This window comes from Magnolia sinica, chromosome 1 (assembly GCF_029962835.1).
Source record: "Magnolia sinica isolate HGM2019 chromosome 1, MsV1, whole genome shotgun sequence".
Lineage (NCBI taxonomy): Eukaryota > Viridiplantae > Streptophyta > Magnoliopsida > Magnoliales > Magnoliaceae > Magnolia > Magnolia sinica.
The window spans coordinates 2,576,304-2,589,181 of NC_080573.1; the positions used below are offsets into that span (position 1 = coordinate 2,576,304).

The following is a 12,878-nucleotide window of genomic DNA, read 5'->3' on the forward strand; positions in this document are numbered from 1 at the left end:
TTAGAACAACATTTATATCAACCTCTCAAGATCTGAATTTTGAGGTTATTTTACTTACCTGCATTGTGATTTATTTTGGCTATCATATTTTTTTTAATTCTGCTATTATAAGTTTTATTTGGCATTTCCATTCTTTGAGATCTTAGGGTTTGGGGATTTGGGTAAAACCGTCAATTCCTAAACTAAATCAAGAAAGACAACATTAATGCCTAGAAATCTACACTAGGTTGCTCTATTGAAGGAAAAATATACCATTCTTACCTCCGCTTCTTGGCATGGGTGGGTTTGGTGGAGGTTTTGTAGTAGCCACCGGTTTGGTTGAGGAAATACCAACCCTATAAGCATCAAGATTTCCCTCACCCACACAAATACTCTCTCCCTTCTTCACTCTCCCTTCCTCTCTTCTTCCTTTCTTCTTTCTCCCTATTCTCTCTTCTTTCTTCCTCTCTATCTCTCTTTCTTTTCTCTAGGGCAAAATCGTATGGGGAGAGGGGGTGTCCAAATGAGGCCCTTTTATAATGCCAGATTTGGTGTAAATGGCTCTAAGGGCTAGGTTTTTACTATATTAGACCTATGGGAGGGTCTTTCTAAGCTTTAATGCTCACTATGGGGCGTACATGTCGATATACACGATAGGATCGTTAGCCCTAATGATGATCTACGTATGGACATGATCGACCTGCCATTTGGATACACTGATTGACGGATATGATTAGAAGTCTGTTCAACGGTTATCAATGGTCGATCGGGGTCGCGGCTATACGGATATGAGTAGAAAAATATCCTTATTCTACATGTGAAGTTTGGTTGTAAACCGATGGTCTAAAAGCTTCAACATTGCGTAAGAGTGGACGATCCAATTCACTTAAGTTTCAGCTTCTTCCTTTAGGATATTTGCACTTCTCATGCACTCGTCCTTTGGCTCAAGTTGAGTGGTTCTGGACAGTACCCAGGTCCAACTCCCGTGATGGACGTCAAGCCCAGTAAGAGGAACATTATTCTATAGTTTTGATACTAGTGGCCCACTAACGAGCGGTCTAGAGCTTGTTCGAAAAATCGGGGTATTTCTGGAACGAATTTGGTAGTGAGATTTCTCGTGGGTAATGATTAGGGTTTGGATTAACTATGTTCATAGTGTGGCCTATTTATAGCTAATGAAAGTAGAGATTTGGTCATGTTTACTCTAAACCGTCGGTTTTAGGCTAAAAGAGTAATGGGGTTGATTTGGTCTATTAGTCAAGATCCAGGCCTTATCTGACTCGGCTTCGGTTAGATCTTTAATTTAGTTATGATTGTCTTGATTAGTTAGCAATGGGTCGGTTAGATTTTTTAGCCCTATGTGAGTAAATCATAAGGCTAAATTTGATGTTCAAATGATCGGGCGGATTTGTTGGTTTCTTACGGTTGATTAATCGGGCTTGTGCGGTTCTTTACTGGTTCCACTCGTGTATAAATTAACATTAAGTGCTAATGGTCATTAAGTGATATTATAAGTTAATTAATATAAAAAATTTCAAGGATTTTTGAAAATCCAAAACAGTGAAAATCTAGGATGTTACACTATGCATTGCAATAGCATCAATATTATTTTCTCATAGTTGACCAAGTAACAAATGACAAGCTTTCATGTCGACTACGTCATAAAGTACTTAATCTTTATAATTTTTACCAATTAAAAACGAGATAGTACATTGTTCGGTTACCTCTATTTTGTTGACCTCATTAATCCATCCAATCGTGTACGGAGATGGATGCTTTTCCGTTTTCAGTTGCAGCTTTTCCACCATTATTTTCGACACGAGATTTTCACTACGCCTAACATCAATGATCACATTACAGACTTTTTGACTTATAGTGCACCTCTTTCAAAAGATGTTGTCTCACTGTAATTCTATTTCTATCTTCGGCATGTATAACGACTTCCTCATTATCAAAGTGGTGGCGTACGATTTACCATAGCTTTGTATAAATCGGGATTGTATCGTACAGCGACAATGGGTAGTTGAGCATCACTTTGAGCTCAGGGCAGAATTAGCACTTCCGCAATACGATTGAGGGTTGCCTGCAGCCTTTGCATGGTCAACTCACTCGCCCAGTGAAAAGCTTTCATTCTTTTCGAAAGATAACGAATCCCTGAATCACCGTCTATAGGATTTTTGTTTATACCTTTTGTTGTTTGTCATCAACTCGAGGGGAGTTATCGCTCCAATATCAATTGACGCAGGGATGAACGTGATGAGGTCGATCACCATCTTCCTCAAGGATAACTACTCTGAATCTACAGAGCATTTCTGGACTCCTTACAGGGACTTCTCGAATCCACAAGGAAAAGAAATAGAAATAATTTTAAAATATATGAAAGAAACTTGTTGATTGATTGATAGATTGAAATAAATGAGTTCACAACCCTTTAAATAGGGATACTAAGCGATAATATAAAAATCAGAAGCAAACTATAACTAAAGCTCTTAGAATTTGCAACTTACATTCTTCTAATTATTCTAAACACTTTTCATGTTAGACACAACTCTTACTTATTCTAAGCACTTTTCATGTTAGACCAAATTGCAGTTTCCTTGCATAGTAATTATACTGACGGAGGAATTGGCTGCTGCTATTTTCTATTTTTCTAACTGCTACTAGATTGTGGTTTTAGGACATGATCTGGTACAAATTCTTTATACCTTGTTTCCGTGTAGATTCCTACGTGGGGCCCACCTATGATCAACTAAGATGTCGATTGCGGATGACCCACGAGTAACCTCGATTGGATCATCATAGCCATACAGTCAACTGCATGCAATGTAAAAATGGCTGGTAACAGTAAAGTTTAGACTTACTGCCTATTTGGCATGCCCTTGTTTGGATGAATTTGATCTTCTCTTGGGGCCCACGGGCAATCCAAGGTGGAGTGGACCCTCCGATCCAATGGACGGACGTGATTGTAGGTCCACCCACTTGGGCCACACATAGAGCGATTGAAAGATGAGTAGTGATCTACCTTGCCTAGAAATCATCAGGGCTGTCAATGGACCCTCTTTATGCTTGATCCTAAGGCCTGAGCCCAACCCGGATCGGTGACGGGCAAATGAGACAGGCCCTGATTTACTTTATGGGCCCACCGTGATGTATATGTCTTATCCACGCCATCCATCCATTTTTTTAGCTCGTTTTAGAGAAGTAGCCGAAAACTGAATTATATCTGAGGCTCGGGTGGACCACACCACAAGAAACAGTAGGCATTGAACGCCTACCGTTGAAAAGCTCTTGGGATATGTTCTACAACACTAGGCAGTCGGAGTCTGCTGTTTAGCAACGTCTTTTTATAAGCGTGGGAGATCCTGACCGTTAATCAGGCTTGTTCCACTGTGATCACTCCCTAGCGTAAAAATTAAGCCTATCCACTCATCAGGAAGGTATACCGTAAGTCATATTTTTGTGACCGTTGAAATTTGGACCCCCACAAATGAATGAGCCAGCCTGATTTTGACCCAGAGAATTCTTACACCAGAACCGGCATAATGAGTGGCCCGGATCTCTCACACATCTGACACGTTCCGATGCGTGCTTCCAATCCCCTCTTCTCTCCTCTCTTCTTTCTCTTGGTGTATTTTTTTTATATCCACGCCGTCCATCCGTTTTGCGAGCGCATTCAATAAAGTATTTTCGAAGCTCAAGTGGACCCAGGGAGGTTTCAACGGTATGCATTTCCCTAACCACCTTTTCTTGTCGCGTGGCCCACTTGAGTTTTTTCTATACCTCATTTTTAGTTCTACCAACTAAAGTGATCTGGAAAAACGAATGGATGGAGTGGATTTCTCACTAAAATCATAGTGGGCCTCATCTATATTGCCGTCTCAGAAAATCCGCGTCCAACCCGGAAGCGGATTGCCTAGTGAGTAACTCACTACGCTTACCATACTGAGTAAACTCTGTGGGGTCCACCATTATTTATGTATTTTATCCTCTCCGTCCATCCATTTTAACAGATAAATTTATGGATTGAAACAAAAATCTAGTTACATCCAATGTTCAAATGGACCACACCACTCGAAACAGTTGAATTGAACCTATACGGTTGAAGATTCTTGGGGGTCACAGAAGTTTTGGATCAAGATTATATTTGTTTTTTACCTTCATCCATATCTGTATGATCTTATAAATAGGTTGGATGACAAATAAACATCACTGTTGGCCTAGAAATGTTTCAACGGTGGAAATCATTATCCCCACTGTTTCAGTGGTATTATCCACTTGATCTTTGGATGTTCTTCAATTTTGGGATCAACCACTTAAATTAGATGGAAAAATGGATGGACGGTGTGGATAGACAACATAAATTCAAGATAGTCCCAACTGAGTTTACTTAGTACGCAATCCGATTTCGGCCAACCTACATCAGACCAGTCTGGCAGTCTCCATGGACGCGGATTTCCTGCCTTTGGCAGAAAGTTCCTGTGCAAGGATGCTGGGTGGGGCCCACCGAAATTTTTTTGAGAAATCCACCCCGTCCATCTGTTTTTCGAGCTCACTTTAGGACGTAAGACGAAAAATTATTTGTATCCAACACTCAAGTAGGCCACACAAGAGGAAAAAGTGTTCATTCAGTGAGCGTCGTTGTGTCATTCTTATGGCCATAAAAGTTTTGTATCAGGCTATATTTTTGGTGTTTTCACTTCATCCCATTGGCAATGACCTTTTAAACGGTTTGGATAGCATATAAAAATCAAGGTGGAGCCCATGAAGGTTTCAACGGTAGTAATTCTTTCCCCAATTTTCCCTCTCGTGTGACCCATTTAGTTTTGTATCCACCTCATTTTTAGTCGCACGTCCTAAAATGATCTCTCAAAACGGATGGACGGAATGAATTTCTCACATATATTGCAGTGGGCCCCACCCAGCATCTTTGCGTAGGAACTTCCATCCAGTCTCCGTCCTTCTCTACATTCTCTTTCCCGCGAGTTTCAACCGCAGTCATATAAGCATTGGAACTCTCTCTCTCTCTCTCTCGCCTCAAACACATTCCAAAATCTCCACTCAAATTTCTCCAATCATCGACCATGCTTCAACAACAAAACATCATCACCGTTCAAAACCCTGACCACATCATCAATCTACCAGATTCCACCGTTCAAAACCCTGACCACATCAGCAATCTACCAGATTCCATCCTTCACTGCATCCTCTCCTTCTTGCATGCCACCGATGCAGTGAAGACGGTCCTTCTATCAAAAAGGTGGGCCCATTTGTATACTTCCACCCCAAATCTACACTTCCAAAAATCCCGTCTCTGCAAACGAAACGACAACGATTTCGTATCCTTCGTCAACCAAGCTTTGATTCTCTACGAAAGCCCTACCATTCAGGAATTCCATCTCGTCTTCTATTATAAAGGTAAGTTTTATACCCCCATCATTGATGACTGGATCCGCTTCGCATTGTGGAAAAAGGCCCGAGTACTCCATCTCGACCTCTCCGGTGATAGTTTTTCAAATTGGGGCTATTGGAAGTTTGTTGGGATTGATCCATACTCATTGCCCCTTGATTCGTTCAATAACGATTCGTTGACAGAGCTGAGGCTCAATTCCGTCAACATCAATCCGCCCATGATTGTTTCTTGGAAAAACATGGAGAGGTTGTCTTTAGGACAGACCAGTATGGCGGATTATGAGATGGAACGGATTTTGAATGGGTGCCCGGTGCTCGAAGAATTGTTTCTTTACAAATGCAATGGTATTAGTCGACTCGATTTCAGGGGTCGGAATGTTAGGAAGTTGACCGTGAATGATTATGATTCGGAGTTTGGGTTGGAAATTTGGGGTCCCAATGTCATGTCCTTGAATATTTCTGGTGATATAGGCACCGCGAGACATCGTTTTAAGAGCCTTCCGCTTTGGTTAATGCAACTCTCAATTTGCAAATGTCGTTTTACACCGGTTGGGATGATTATGAAGAGAGCGAGTATCATGATATTTTTTAGGCACTTCTTGACGCTCTTCGGCATGCTAGAGTTCTTAAAGTCTGCACTTGGTGTGTTCAGGTATGCTTTGTTTGCCATGTCAAATGTGTGTGTTATACTCAGTAGCCACAATGATTTCATCTTCTTTTCTCTATGTTTCTCATTTATAATGTTAAGTTATGTAAGTGGGTGTTACACTCAATTCAATCAAACTGGACCATTGGTGTGATTTAGAGTCTAGATTTGGTACACATGTGTGAGTAGGATGCACGGGCATGCCAGAGCGTGCCTGATTCAAAGGTTGATTGAATTGTTGGTGTCCCTTCACCAAGACAAACAGATTGGAAACTGGGATTGAAGATCCAGAGTCCTCTTCTTTCTTTTTTTTTAAAGTTAAAGAAGATTTCATTCAAATCGGGTAGATGTACAAGTATAACAAGAGGGTCACACAAAAGCCGAAGGCCACCCCTGAACTGAAGGGATCCTAAGTATCCACAAAAAATCTACAAGCAAAAAATGCCCAACCAGCATGCAGATGAGGAAGAGCTCAACTGGATGGAGCCGCAACAAAACAAGAACGGAAAAGTCTAAGGCTCCCTCAGGTAGCCTAAACCCACCCTGTATAAGAATAGAAAACCTCTGGTGGTGGGGGGAAGCGAGGCTACAGAGGGGCAGGACACGCTGTCCTGAGCTGCGCTGGCCCGCCTGGCTAGGTCGTCTGCTACTGCGTTGGCCTCTCTAGGGGTGTGGGTGAAGGATATGTCCAAATGGCCCCTCAATGCCCTCACTCGCGCAAATCAATAGTATAAGGACCAAGAATGGCACGCATTTTTGGAGAGGATCTACACAATCGAGTTAGAGTCGCACATCACTTCCACCTTAGAGAATCCCATCTCGGCACATTTGGCCAAGCCCTCATAGATTGCTCGGAACTCAGCACGGGAGCTGAAGCCCGAGCCATAGCTAGAAGAGAAACCAAAGAGGAAACGGCCCTCGGAGTCTCGCCCGACACCCCCACCCCCTAAAGGGCCTGGGTTCCCCAAGGCCGAGCCATCGACGTTTAATTTGATCCACCCCCTCTGGGGCCTCACCCATTTCACCACCAAGGGGTGTTTTGGTCTAGAGGTCGGACTGGTGATACGAAGTTCAGCCAGCGTGGAAGCTAGATGGCGAGACATCACCCTCGACAAGGGAAGAGACGGTCCAACCCTCTCAATCCAGCGGTGGACCTGGAGGATGACCCTAGAAGAGCTAAAGATCGCATTGTCGAAGCGGGCTCTGTTTCTCTCAGCCCAGATTTCCCAGAAAATGAATGGGGGCATGAGGGCACGCAGGGTATGCAGACACTCCCAGAGTGTTGCATGGCCCACCAACGAGTGGCCCTGGCCACAGCGGAGGACTAGGTCGAAGAGTGCACTGCAAAAAATAGCTGGAAATGCTCCCAAATATGAGCCGCGAAGGGGCCTGTCGAGAATAGATGGTCAATAGATTCCGAATCTGGCCAAAGAGGATTGGGTCAGCACCAACACTCGGACGCCATCTGGACACCCTTCGCTTGGGTTCTCTTATCTACCAGAACCGCTTTCTGGATAATCTTATAAGAGAAGAGCGTCAACTTCTCTAGAATCGCTGGATGCCACACCCATTTAGCCCACTGCACCTTTGGGCCCGCTAGACACAATAAATTCCAAGCTGAGCTAACCTGGAACCCTCCAGAAGAGGAGGGAATGCAGACACGTCTGTCCACATAGGAGGAGGTGCAGAAGCCCTCGTCAGCCACGTGGTCCACGACCACTTGGGGAAGTAAGGCGCGGGCAGCGTCCTGATCAATCCAGTTGAGCAGGCCGATGAAGTCGCGGACCCTGGAGGGATGAGGAGGAGGCAAGGCTTGGGCCCATTCAGAGAGCGGACCAAGCCCTGACCAAAGGTTGGTCCAAAAATTAAGTTCACCCAGGCCCATGATCAAACGCAAGTTGGATAGCACTTTCGGAAGGTAACTGCAGATCCGTTTCCAAGCAGGGGACGCATGGGGGGATCGGCTGGTCCTGTTGGGCTCAATGAGATTGTCATGGTATTTAGCTCTGATGAAGTTTGCCCAGGCGCTGTGATCTCCCCTGCAACCAACAATCCAGACGAGCTTAATTTTAAAGGCACCCATGACATGGGCCAGATTCTTCATGCCAAGGCCACCTTCATCCTTGGGGCGAGACACGCGATCCCAACACAACCAGTGGCATCGTCTACGATCTCCTTCCCAGCCCCAAAAGAAGTTAGCGCAGGCCCTGTCAAGGTCCCCGAGAAGCGATAGGGAGATGTCAGTAGCGGCCATGATGTAGGTTGGGATACTCTGCAGCACGTGATTGATAAGGGTCGCTCGGCCAGCCTGGGATAGAATCTTGGCCTTCCAACCTGAAATATGCTGCTGGAATTTTTCAACTAGCGGTCTGAAGTACCTCCTCAAGGATCGCCCTCTGAAGATCAGGACGCCTAGGTAGGTGAAAGGAACTGCACCCCGCGTGAAGTCGAGCGTGGATTGGGCAGCTCTACCCCTGGCTTTTGATTAGGACGAAGAGAGAATGAAGAAACTTTTCGTGGGGCTGATCTTCTGCCCAGAAGCAAACTGAAAAAGCTGGAGGAATGAGGCGATTTTCCTTAACATGGGCCTCCCACCATTAGCCAGCAGGATCATGTCATCAGCAAACAGCTGGTGGGAAACGAGCGGGCAGGATCGGTGCGTGGAGAAGGGGATGCAGTTGCCATTGATGAAGAGTTGTTGATAACCTCTACTTAGAACCTCTGATGCCACAATAAACAGCCCCGGGTCGCCCTGACAAAGACCTCTAAAAGAATGGAAGAAGCCTCCGGGTTCACCATTGATTAGAATAGAGAACCAATGGTTGGCCCAGCATTTCTCGACCAAATTTATCCAGCCAGGCCCGAAACCAAACCAATGAAGGACTGATTTGAGGAAGCGTCAATCTAATCTGTTATAGGCTTTCTCCATGTCGAGCTTGATGAGAGTGTTGCCCCCTCTGACTTTCCTATCGATATCCCTGAAATTCTCTTGCGCTAGAGCACAACTTTCAGCGATGGATCTCCCTTGCACGGAAGCCCCTTGCTCAGGGGAAATGATTTTTGGGAGGACTTTACTTAGCTTATCTGCAAGCAACTTGGAGAAAATTTTGTAAACACGGTTACATAAGCTAATGGGGCAAAAATCAGAAAACTTTTTCAGGTTAACGGCCTTAGGGATGAGGCATATCAAAGTGGTAGAAAAAGCCTTGGGAAGGGGGGTCCCTCTGAAGAACGATAAGGCTGCTTGGACAATATCCTGCCCAATGGTATCCTAACATTCTTGGAAGAAGGCACCGGTAAAACCGTCGGGGCCCGAATTACCATCGGGCGGAAGGCTTTTGACAGCCGAGAGAACCTCATCAATGGATGGCTCACGGAGAAGCTCCTTATTATCATCAACCGAGATGAGCGGGGGGATGCAGTTGAGCAGATCCTCATGCGTAACAGGGAGTTCAGCCCTCAAGAGAGAGGAGTAAAAATCAGCAGCAGCCCTCTTGATCGAATCATTGTCATTACTTCCGAGTCCTCTAGGCTACTAATATTGCACTCCATTCCGGCGACTAGTGAAAGGAAAGGAGGTTAATCCTTCCAAATGAGTTCTTTTTACCTTGTGACAGTAGACATGAGTCTACAGACTTAAGGACAAGCCCTTTCACCAATACTTAATTTCAAAACAATTTCAAATGAACTAAGATACACATTCAAATTAAATAAGGCAAAACGTTGCCGATTTCATTAATATTCAGAATTGATGTTTATTACTATTGATAACTTGCAAGACAATCAAATGAATAAACAAAAGAAAAATGATAAATACCTGGTACACCTATCAAAACAGACAAATCGAGGTGGGTGTGATCAACCAAAATGGAGATGATCATAGTCTACAACTTAAGGTCGCAGAAAGACTATCTCTACTTCTAAAGTATTGTAGCAGGAGCCACTAGTCAGTAGTTGTAAACTAAGCTAAGCTATGCTAAGAAAATAAAGAAAAGATGGAGATAAAACATTGAAAAATGCTTCCTTTCAAGGATAGCAAGCTTGCTGAAGACTTAGTATGGTAATGCTCCAAAGTTGAATCAATTAGAATATTTTGAATAAAGTTGGATGGTTCACAAGAATTGCAGCCCTTTTGACCCATTCCACAACATGGAAGAATTTATTGGCTTTGAAAGAAATCTGGATGCGAGTTCATAAATCCTCTCAATTTTAGATTTGTTTCTTCCAAGAGACCAATGACTGTAAGCTCAAAGCAAGTGATGGATGAACCAGTGTCAAGTTAAAAGAGTGTTGGGACCCACATATGGAGTTTCGTAGAGCCATTAGGAAAACCTTTGTTAACACCTCTGTGAATGTTCCTTTTGGTGCTTCCATAGTTTTCACAAGTTTGAGATACATTTAGTTTGCTCTTATGAATTTGTATTGGCCAATAACCAACATCTCTTCGGATTTTCTATACTTCTTGTTCTGAATGTGCAAGCTTCTTATGCATGATTGATAGAATGTGTGGTTTGAGTCCTGATCAAACTAAATTTGTTGAAAGTACATACGTCTAGGCCTTAGAGCCTGTTTGGTTTTCCAATTACAACAGTAAATGGTTGTAAATGGGTAATTATTATTTACTCTTGTAATTGTGCGTTCACATCATTTGCATTTGTCTACAATGATGATTTTGCTACAATGTTTATTTCACCTAGAAATCACTATAAAAATGGTAGTTTTATAATGTGAAAATGCAATGATTCAATTTACTTTACCTCTTTCCTTTACAACTGTATTTGACTCTCGATTTATAAGTCATAATTCCTGTTTAAACAAACACCTAGAAATGATATGATGGCTCATTTACTTTGCATTGCATAGGAAATTGGAAAATCAAACCGGCCTTTGGGGAACTTGAATTTATAAACCCAAAAGCAGAGAACTCCTCTATTATGTCATTTGGTGGCCTCTGTAAGAATAGGCTGTCATAAGTAGACTTGAGGAACATAATCCTGGTCCACCCATCAACAGAAATTCCTCTGAGAGTTCCCCCATCATAACTTACTAGATGTAATGGAAGAAAATTGTGGCAAGGACTGTACCATGGAAGATTTGGTGAATCCGAACCGGATCTAGCAAGTCCAAGGATGGAAACCACAATCGACATAAAAAGAGTAGTTAAAGGCCATGAAAGAAAAAAATGATCCTGACCATCCATGCTCTATCATGTCTTGCTCAAGAAGAAGGGACCTCTCAGATTTTGCGAAAGATGATTCTAATCTTCTTCTTTGAGAGAAATCTTGCATAGCCAACATGAGATTGCTGAATTGAATCCAATAAACGGTAACATATCATATTTAGACCATAGAAAATTTACATATTTCATTTTATCATTTCACAAGCATATTGCTAAATTGCACATACTTATTACTTATATGTCGCTTTCTCTTTTTTATTATTTTATCTAGAGAGGACAATCAGATTTATAACATTTATATTATGTCCTTTTTCTAGTTCTAACTTAGCTTTATTTTGAGAAGGTGTTGTCAATATGGGAGTTGATAAGGTTTCCTGCTCCCATCTTTAGCTGCAATTGTCTGATACTAGAGACAGGATTGAGAAAAATGGGATCTTCCTGGGATTGTAGGTTTGTTGAGGAGTTCCCCTTATCTTGAGACTCGTTATAAAGATAATTCCCACTTTCTATCTCAATGTGAGTACCACATAACTTCATTCTACTTTTATCCCTCATATCTTTATGATATTCATTTATATTCAACTTTCAAGCTTCTTTTTAATATCACATGATCTTAACGGTAATTCTCTGATTTTTCAGTGGGATGAAACTTTTGAATATTTTATGGCGAAATATTATTTTCATGGAGTAGAGTACTTGGCATCACAAGAGTCCAATCTTCCTTGTCTTGAACATTGCCTCAAGACAATCAAGATATTTGGCTTCATCGGCGGGGGAGATAAATACAAGAAGCAGAAAGCTTGGTCAGTGAATCGTATTCTTAGAAGGTCAATGAGACAAGGCATGCTAGTGAAATTTTTGTTGAAGAATGCTATGGTTTTAGACAAAATGACCATCTATGCCAGCAACGAACACGAGTTTAAGATGATTAAGAAATGGTCTGGAGTATTTTCAGAGGTTTCGAAGGATATCCTAGCTTTCCCAAGAGCGTCTTCTCATGCGGAAGTATCATTTTCATATGCATAGACTGGCGGAGTTATTTGCTATAATACTCAAATATGGCATGGACGCAGTGATCACACCTAAAATTGAACTACCGTAGAAAACATGATGGGGTACGTTGCCAATTTTGAATCATTTGGGTATCATGGGTCATTCGACAGATTGGGTTTGTATCTCCTCTTTTCAATCTACAGATAGTCCATGCTTCCTGTCTCGACAACTGGTTGTGGTGGATAATGCAGGAGTATGTTTTCATCTTAGCAATTCACTAATGTAGGTTCTTGTAGTTAGTGAGTAGGAGAGTTGAAAGACATGTAGTCTCTGGAATATCAATTTATCTATTCACATCCAAACAATTTATTGCCATTCAAGTATGCAATTCAGATTTGATTCTTATTGCAATATCCATTATCGATGCATAGATCAATCATTTTATCCTGCAATACAATCTAACATCACCCAAAAAAAAAAAAAAATTTGTTATCCAAGTCAGTTCAATTTTTTGGAATAGTGCAAAACTACATATGCATAGATGCAAGATTGCGTGGTGACCACCTCTGTGTTGGTAGGACTATGTGCGACCCACCGTGATGTATTTGTTTTATCCATGCTGTTGCCAGCTCATTTTAGGCCATTAGCCCAATAGTGAAGCATATCCAAAGC

At 42.3% G+C, this 12,878-nt stretch overlaps 1 protein-coding gene and 1 long non-coding RNA gene across 2 annotated transcripts; both read left to right on the forward strand.

Annotated features, from left to right (window-relative positions):
* Window positions 1-5,060: 5,060 nt before the first annotated feature.
* LOC131258245 (F-box/LRR-repeat protein 25-like) lies at window positions 5,061-5,901 on the forward strand. The gene is made up of 2 exons (XM_058259455.1): window positions 5,061-5,765; window positions 5,860-5,901. Exons 1-2 carry the CDS (start codon window positions 5,061-5,063, stop codon window positions 5,899-5,901), a joined length of 747 nt encoding a protein of 248 aa, XP_058115438.1.
* A 5,792-nt stretch (window positions 5,902-11,693) lies between these two features.
* Window positions 11,694-12,581, forward strand: LOC131233249 (uncharacterized). The gene is made up of 2 exons (XR_009166476.1): window positions 11,694-11,729; window positions 11,853-12,581. It is a non-coding gene; the product is annotated as an uncharacterized LOC131233249 (long non-coding RNA).
* Window positions 12,582-12,878: the final 297 nt, after the last annotated feature.